Source organism: Nicotiana attenuata, unplaced genomic scaffold, assembly GCF_001879085.1.
Source record: "Nicotiana attenuata strain UT unplaced genomic scaffold, NIATTr2, whole genome shotgun sequence".
Lineage (NCBI taxonomy): Eukaryota > Viridiplantae > Streptophyta > Magnoliopsida > Solanales > Solanaceae > Nicotiana > Nicotiana attenuata.
Window position 1 is genome coordinate 86,870 of NW_017672116.1, and position 8,611 is coordinate 95,480.

The 8,611-nt window shown below is 35.7% G+C and overlaps 2 protein-coding genes across 2 annotated transcripts in view; one reads left to right on the forward strand and one right to left on the reverse strand.

The window, feature by feature from the left end:
- LOC109211922 (cysteine-rich and transmembrane domain-containing protein A-like) overlaps positions 1–584 on the reverse strand; it is a 2,149-nt gene extending 1,565 nt beyond the window's left edge. Inside the window, exons 1-2 of the mRNA XM_019375519.1 lie at positions 301–584; positions 18–198 (exon numbers count right to left, since the gene is read on the reverse strand). Of these exons, the coding sequence (XP_019231064.1) occupies positions 18–198; positions 301–349 (230 nt within the window). The 5' untranslated portion in view covers positions 350–584. The remainder of the gene's footprint in view (positions 1–17; positions 199–300) is intronic.
- A 1,674-nt stretch (positions 585–2,258) lies between these two features.
- Positions 2,259–7,984, forward strand: LOC109211926 (nucleobase-ascorbate transporter 4-like). The gene is made up of 14 exons (XM_019375528.1): positions 2,259–2,554; positions 3,055–3,152; positions 3,446–3,622; positions 3,735–3,835; positions 3,933–4,008; positions 4,167–4,226; positions 4,624–4,808; positions 5,393–5,489; positions 5,749–5,835; positions 5,937–5,995; positions 6,210–6,301; positions 6,485–6,562; positions 7,299–7,459; positions 7,556–7,984. The coding sequence occupies exons 1-14, from the start codon at positions 2,461–2,463 to the stop codon at positions 7,772–7,774; spliced, it is 1,584 nt and encodes a 527-aa protein (XP_019231073.1). The 5' UTR covers positions 2,259–2,460; the 3' UTR covers positions 7,775–7,984.
- Positions 7,985–8,611: the final 627 nt, after the last annotated feature.

Genomic DNA, 8,611 nt, shown 5'->3' on the forward strand with positions numbered 1-8,611 from the left:
GGGTTGCATATATGTACCAGCCAGTCATGACGCCGGTGGTGCCAGATGAGTTCTTTTGAGGGGGCGGAGCGGCGTACTGAGGGGCCCCATACGGCGGAGGAGGATAGCCTTGTGGAGGATAACCTTGTGGTTGTGGAGGATAACCTTGTGGGTATCCCTGAGGAGGATGATACCCATATGCATCCTTTGGTGGATATCCTATTTAATTATATTCACATCCATATATATTCCATTAGATCCAATATATTTCCAAGAATATCATAAAGAACACAACAAACAATATTAAAGAATGTTTGTTACCTTGAGGGGGAGGGACACCAACTGGAGGAGGTTGATTGTAATAACTCATGATCAATTAATTGGATATAGATCTGTCGTTCGAATTATATGGTTTCAATATTGAAAGATTTTCTGTTCTTTGAGATATATATAATGCAAAACTATTTGCTCGATCTTAGTCTGATCTAGAATATGTCAACCGATCCCTGTGTAAGATTCAAGATTTCATATTTGTTTTCCGTATAATGGTCAAAATCCTAACAGATAGAGAAACCCATCATGTTTGTTTCTGAAAACTAATGTAGTTAGTTGATCACTTAAACTGTCTAAGTTTTTCTTTTATAGAAAATCAATTCTTTAAGTACGTGGATTTTTCAACCGAAATAAATGCAAAAGTAATTATTTTTCATTTATTAAAAAATAAAGCTGTTCCCCTATTCAAACGAAACCTAAGACCACATGATCCACTACTGTAGGGTCCCTTTCTTTAATTTTTTTAAAATTCAAATATGCAGTATAATACTATTCAATTGACTTCACTAGAGTATAGTACAGTCAAACCTCTCTGTAACAGTCTCGTTTGTTTCGAATATTTTTGGATGTTATAACAAATTGTTATTATACAAAACATATATTATAATAGAAATTTGGTTCCGGAAAAACTTGGTTTTTGTTGTGAAGTGCTGTTATATAAGAAAGCAGTTATAGAGAGGTATGAATGTAATGCATAGTAAGTTTCAAATTCAGATAGATAAAGAGAAAATAATGATAGAATTTGACGGTAAGTAACAATATAAGATATATCTAAGTAAGACTCACAAAAGAACAGCTTTTCAATTCCCTGTGTTTTCAAAACTGTATTAAATGCAACGGCTGTTCTTTTTTCTTTTTAGGATCCAATTCCTCTCCATTTCCTAATGACTCAATTTTCCCAAGTTCTCACTCGGATGAGTGACATGTGTCTCATTTTAATATCAATGGTTTAAATTCAATTAATTAAAGCAAGCTCTTAAGACTCACAAAAGAACAGCTTTTCAATTCCCTGTGTTTTCAAAACTGTATTAAATGCAACGGCTGTTCTTTTTTCTTTTTAGGATCCAATTCCTCTCCATTTCCTAATGACTCAATTTTCCCAAGTTCTCACTCGGATGAGTGACATGTGTCTCATTTTAATATCAATGGTTTAAATTCAATTAATTAAAGCAAGCTCTTAACCATAGTTAGATAATAGGTTCTTCCATATATTAAAACAAGGACTTGTAATGTATTTTTATAAATTCTAATAACGTTTAGAAATTAGTCATGAGAAAGCCACCAACGTTTCATCTAACAATTCAATTGGATTAACAGTAATTTAATCATTAAACTGGAAACCCGTGATAATGTGCATGGGTCGTCGAATAATTATATATGTCCTATTGGCCATTAATTTAAACGTATTCAAATCAGTTGCTTGAGAGTTTAAATCTACTTTTCTTATAACTCGTAGTCCAAAAAGATGTTAAGGCATACGTTTTCTAAAGAAAGGGATTTAGGCTACATAAGGTAATATAATTGTACGCATGTGTAAATTCTTTTCTCATTAAAATGTAATTTAGCCGGTGATAGAAAGTTACTACTATCAATTTAATCACACTTTCAATTAGTATTTCTCATTAAAATTTGTGTGTATTTATCTTACATATATATGACCTTAGTGTATTATTATTATTATTTTTTTTTACATCTTCTTGAATATATCTTAAATCCATTTCTGGACGTGGAGTGTTAGTTAGGCTTGTCTAACGACCCCTAACACAAAGTTTCTTGGAGTAGCTGATCACTTTTCAGAGAATAAACAGAGATAGAGGGTCTACATCAACTTGTAAAAGATGGTTGGCTTTTAGTCTCAACTATCGCTAACTAACCATATTCTATCGTTTTCAATTCTTCGTTTTTTCCCCCTTTTTTCATCTTCCTCGTCCATTACTTAACGTAGTTTATTCTAACTCGTAGAAAAGCTAGTCTTTGCCATGCAAATAAAGCCCTCTTCTTTTGATCTTTTGCTTCAAGTTTTACAGTTTCTCTTAAAGGCAATAAATTAATAGTAGTAAAAAGACATTATTTTTTACTCTTTGCATGGTATATAAAAAGAAGGTCGAGTTGGGTTGAGTCTAATTAATAGAGTGGTGGAAATTAAAGATGACAGCAGGGAAAGGAGATGAATTAGTGCCTCATCCGGTGAAAGATCAACTTCCCGGAGTAGATTACTGTGTTAACAGCAATCCTTCTTGGGGTATGTATATATTTCTTAATTACTTGATCACATTCATATACTTATATCATTTCGGTAAATATTTGGCTCTGCTTTTTGACGGAACCTTGGCATCTTAGCTATTTAATTTGACATGCCTACTTGAGTCTTTCAGTCGGATTAAGAGTTCTCTAACTAAATTTATTTTTTGAGTGACCAGTTATAAGTTGTGTGATTTTAAATTGACAAAAGTTAGCCAAATGATTTTTGTAGGAAAAAATTGGAAGTTAGAAGATTAGTGAGGAAATTTAGTTTAATGACTTTTGCCAAAAAGAATCATAAGTTGAATGATCATTTTGAGAAATTGACTCGGGAATGTTTTGTTGAGATCTTTCTTATTCCCAAACTACCTCACCAAGTCCGTGGGTTCCTTCTCTGTTTGATCATATATTGCAAAATTAAACAGTCGCCCCTATAAAATTAACTATTGACTGCTTGAAGTATGGAAGCTATATTCTGAGTTCCTACTTCAAATGATGCAGCTGAGGCAGTTATACTGGGTTTTCAGCACTATCTAGTTATGCTTGGAACTACTGTCATCATTCCCACCATCATTGTCCCTCAAATGGGTGGTGGCAATGTAAGTATCTTTTTAAAAATTGTATCTTTGTTAGAAAATATAGAGAACTTCTAATATCTTCTTCTTCTTCTTCTTTTAATTTTTGTATAATCTTGGTTTGAGATGAGCTTTAAATAAAGCAACTGGTCAGTGAGAATTCATATAGCCGATCTCAAGCTTTCTTGGGATTGAGGCGTAGTAGTAGTTGTTGTTTTGTCTTTGTTATCAGTTGTATGAAGTCTTATGCGTCCTATTTTATTTGACTATTGAAAGTTCAGGGAATTAGTATATACTTACAATAGTTTGTCTTCCAGGTGGAGAAAGCTCAACTGATACAAACTTTGCTATTTGTTGCTGGGTTGAATACTCTTTTGCAATCTTGGTTTGGTACCCGGCTTCCAGTGGTGATAGGTGGATCATTCAGATTTATAATCCCAGCCGTTTTTGTTGCATTATCCAACAGATACAATACATACCTTGACCCTCGTGAGGTTGGAGTACTCGAATTGCTTGCTTCAGTTTTGTGTTTTGAGCATTAATTTTTGCCTCAAAAAATAAATTGCTCTGATCATAGCATCATTTGCTTCGCGTCATTTTCTTCAGAGGTTTAAACAATCGATGAGAGGAATGCAGGGGGCTCTGATGATAGCGTCCGTTCTTCCCATATTAGCTGGCTTTTTTGGAGTTTGGAGAATTGTTACAAGGTGGTCATTTTGCAGAATTATTCTCTTTGCAGCATTGTATTACTAGTTATTATGTTGAACAAAAGGTTTGATTTCAGTTGTTTGACAATGTATATAGGTTCCTGTGTCCGCTTTCTAAGGCTCCATTGGTGTTGCTTCTTGGCATTGGGCTATATCAACAAGGTTTTCCACTTGTAAGAACTCTGGTTGTTCCTTACTACTATCTTCTATCTCCTCTTCGAATGAGCTAGATAAACAAACCTTAAGTTGGCCGTGAACATATATTTACTTCCATTCCTTTCAACATTGGCTTACTGAGTTATAATTTATTTATGTTGATCGGTGATGGCAGCTGGCAGAATGTGTTGAAATTGGACTTCCAGAGTTAATTCTACTTATATTGCTGTCACAAGTAAGCCTTATTCTTAATATTTGTTGGGTTTGGTCTTGAGATGCATGTATTATATATCTGCACCTATTAATGTTAGTAATCACTGAGTCCTGATATAAATGCCTTTCCCCCTTTGAATGGCAATAACATGATAGGAAGCCTTGTTTTCTTTATTGTATTCATTTGTGTTTTACTACTATCTTTTATTAGGAAAGTTGCATAACGAGATAGGAGAATCAAACGCTAAATGAACAAAGGAAATCAAATAAAAAGTGCTAGGTAGCTTTTGATTCTCGATCTGCTTAGATCCACTGTATAAGGATTAAGCAGCAGAAGAATGATATGGAGATCAATTATTTGTGCTGATATTGGTTTTTCCATTTTGGTCTTTTAATGTGTTTAACGAATGTTTGTGCAGTTTATTCCTCATATGTGGAAATTGAAGCAACCCTTATTTGAGCGATTCGCTGTCCTGTTATCAGTTGGAATAGTGTGGGCATTTGCAGCCCTTCTCACAGTAGCAGGTGCATACAAGAACAGACCCCTGCAGACCCAGTTCAGTTGCCGAGTTGATCGCTCAGGGCTCGTTAGTGGAGCTTCATGGTCTGTTCACACTAATATTTTCACTTATAAGTAGTCACTTCTCTATTTATTCATTAAGCATGTTAAAATTTGGAGCTCATGGACATGTTATGATCAAAATCTCCTATGCTTGTTCTTAACAGTATCATTTTTGGTACAAATTACACCTCATTTTTTTTAGGAATTATCCTCCTCAGTTGAGTTTGACATTAGCATATCCAGGCCTCTAAATGATATTACATGTTTTCAACCCGATTTTGTCTTTACCTATAATAAAAAAGGCAAAACGGCAGCAGTACCGAACAAATAGTCCCCTTGTGGCAATAATCATGCCAGAGCATAGCTTCATCAAATTAACTTTAGTTTTACTTCGCATCAGCTAATTGATACTGTAATAATTATGAGAGGAGATAGTAGTAGGCTTGACTGTAATACTGATGTAGTCCGATATCAACCAAGACCGGTAATCTGTGTGAATATCTTATTTTATCATAAAGTGACAATGTCTGGCAGTTAAAGAATATCTGAACGAATTTCTAGTGTAATACTATAGGTTTTATTCTTGTGCGTCTGCTCTCAAGAACTCTTATTTTCTGGAAATGCAGGATAAGATTTCCTTACCCATTGCAATGGGGTACTCCCGATGTTGATGCTGGAGAAGTCTTTCTGATGTTGGCTGCAGCTTTTGTTTCTCTCGTTGAGGTGTATATCCAGTTGCAAATGTTTAGGCTAATATTTGATGTAGTTGCTGACTTGATTCATTTTTTCCTCTCACTAGTAAAACTTATGAAAACTTAACATCTTATCCAGTTTCAACTACTGATTTATGACTATGTTGTGAGATGCATGATTCTAGTTGAATTTATTAAGGTTTTGGGTATTGTAAACTTTCAAGGCTGAACATCGTCGTGTATGTTGACATTGTCCTTCTGAAGAATAGTTTTTATATCTCTTTTAACAGTCTACTGGAGGATTTATTGCTGCTGCAAGATATGGAAGTGCAACATATTGCCCAGCTTCAGTTCTGAGCCGTGGTGCTGGATGGCTGGTAGGTGAACTTACAACGATGATATCTCACCAACGACGGATTCTTTCTCTCTATATATAATTCTCTGCTGAAATTTAACTTTTCTTTTTGTTGGCGTCCAGGGATTAGGTATGTTGCTCAATGGTTTATGGGGAACGGGCAGTGGAGCTACCGTATCAATGTAATACGTCTTTCTTCCTTAGAAATGCTTAAAGTATGTAGGACATTTAGTTTGTTGTATATCTCATAGTACTATTTTTAGAATCAAGGACACAAGCAAGGCTAAGATGTGAGGAGTATTATACTAATAGTTAACGTTTTCCAATAATGTAGTAGTCTCTGATATCAACACGCCAACCTTACCTTCTAATGCTTTTCTCTTATGAACTGTGAAGTGAAAATGTAGGTCTTTTGGCATTGACACGAGTTGGCAGCAGAAGAGTAATTCAAATCTCTGCAGCATTTATGCTTTTCTTTTCTGTGTTAGGTGAGATATTCTCTACAAAGATCACACTCATCATATTAATTATTATATAGCAGATCTCGGTAAATGCTTATATGTTTATTGTTTTGTAATGAATCCGCTCCTAAGTGGTTACAGTTTTTTAACTATCGTAGATTTATGATAAATATAGGAACTAATGGCTGCCCTCTCTTTGACCACAAACAGGAAAATTTGGAGCTATTCTTGCTTCAATACCTCTACCGATCATTGGAGCTCTATATTGCGTCTTGTTTGCCCTCATGTGTATGTGATTTCTCTCACGTTAAAAGACATGCAATTGCTGCTTTCCAATAGCTGCTCCTTAGAGAAACGGTAAAGTTGTCTCCGTATGACCTATATGTCACGAGTTCGAGCCGTGGAAACGGCCACTAATGATTAGGGTAGGCTGCCTTCATCACACCTCACACGTTTGAGCCGTGAAAGCAGCGACTAATGATTAGGGTAGGATGTCTTCATCACACCCCTTGGGATATAGGTCACACGTTCGAGCCGTTGAAGCATCCACTAATGATTAGGGTAGGTTGCCTTATTTACACAGCTTGGGATATAGGTCACACATTCGAGCCGTGGAAGCAATCACTAATGCTTGCATTGGGTAGGCTGTCTTCATCACACCCCTTGGGGTGCGGCCTTTCCCGGAACCTACGTGGATGCGGAATGCTTTGTGCACCGGACTACCTTTTTTCATTTCTATAAGATAATTTGTCTGTGAAAAAATAATTCCTATACTAATTATTCCTAAACTCCTCATGAATTTGATGCACTTAGTTACAATCTGAATATATGATCTCACACAAAGTCTAATATTCTATAGGACACTCCAAATAAAGGTGCCTTATGCTTAACACTACAATAACTAGCTTGAATTAGTCCAGTTTCTTTTCTTAAAATTAGCAATTTTTGCATGCCTGTCTGGATGCTCCTTTTCCCTATATAAAGTCTGTGATCACTTATGTTAGTGTTTGATTGGATGAGGCAGCTGCTGCTGGTTTTGATTTACTACAGTTCTGCAACCTGAACAGCTACAGGACTAAGTTCATATTAGGTTTCTCAATCTATATGGGCCTTTCTGTGCCACAATACTTCAACGGTTATGTCATAACCACTGGTCGCGGTCCAGTTCAATCTGGCTCTGCCTCGGTTAGTACATATATAACAACAATATACCCAGTGATTTCCCACAAATGGCTTTGAAGAATTGAATAAAAGCTTATTTATCCTTTATGCTATGTGCAGTTTGACCAAATTATGCAAGTGATCTTCGCATCCCCTGCTGCAGTGGCAGGAATTATTGCTTACTTCTTAGACATGACTCTCGCACGCAGGCATCCCTTAACTAGGAAAGACAGTGGAAGGCATTGGTGGGCTAAGTTCAAGTACTATGGCCGAGATCCGAGGAGTGAAGAGTTCTACTCTCTCCCTTATGGTCTCTCCAAGTACTTTCCTTCAGTATGACACACTGATATTAAGAATGAAAAATTTGTCGAAATACTCGGACAAAGAAAGGAAAGGAAGTATGAAATTTGATTAATCTAATCCCCTACTGTTGTTGTACTATTCTGACTACTGAGAGCAGTTATTTTAGTAAAAGGGTAAAAGTTCAACCAGATATGCCATATTGCTTAGTTCAGCTTACTGATGAAATACAGAACTTGGTTGCTATTATTTGATGCCTTAGTTAATTCGTTTGATGTACATTGTTTGGTGCTGTAATTAGATAATATGCTTCTATTTCAAGCAGAATACATTATAGTTTTCAACTGGTTTAACGACTGCATGCATGTTTATAATCATAGGAATTATTGATTTTGTTAATTTAGTGGTTCCAGTTTGTTGAAATTCTTCCAACCATACGGGCGAAAGACTAGTTCCAAGAAGGCAGTTCACTTCAGTCCAATTGTCGTTGCTAAGAGATTAGACAGCCTCACTAGTCTCTACTGCATATTCTCCATACATACATACATTGAGAAATGACTAGGCTTGTCGTGGAACTTGATTAGTTGCCCCGGGGGGGGGGGGGGGGTATCAGGACTAGCTAGATTTATAGTAACTGCTAATTAAGAATTAGCCATAGTTTTAAAATTAATCGAAATTTAGTCATTTTTCATGTGAAAATAAAATCTGTACAAAACACCCTTAAAAATCTAGAAAAATTCTATCATAATATGTTGGAGTTCAGATTTTTTACATATGAGATTCCAACATAATGTGCTAGAATTCATAATATATGTGCTGGAGTTCCAACATAATATGCTACAAGTTTATACGCAAGAGTTTCATAATCCAGCATAT

Bases quoted from the DNA above. Each gene is read 5' to 3' on its own strand.
- LOC109211926 (XM_019375528.1), top strand. From the start codon at position 2,461: ATGACAGCAGGGAAAGGAGATGAATTAGTGCCTCATCCGGTGAAAGAT. The intron at 3,153-3,445 runs GTAAGTATCTTT...TTTGTCTTCCAG, and splicing joins CTCAAATGGGTGGTGGCAAT to GTGGAGAAAGCTCAACTGAT. The intron at 4,809-5,392 runs GTCTGTTCACAC...CTGGAAATGCAG, and splicing joins CTCGTTAGTGGAGCTTCATG to GATAAGATTTCCTTACCCAT.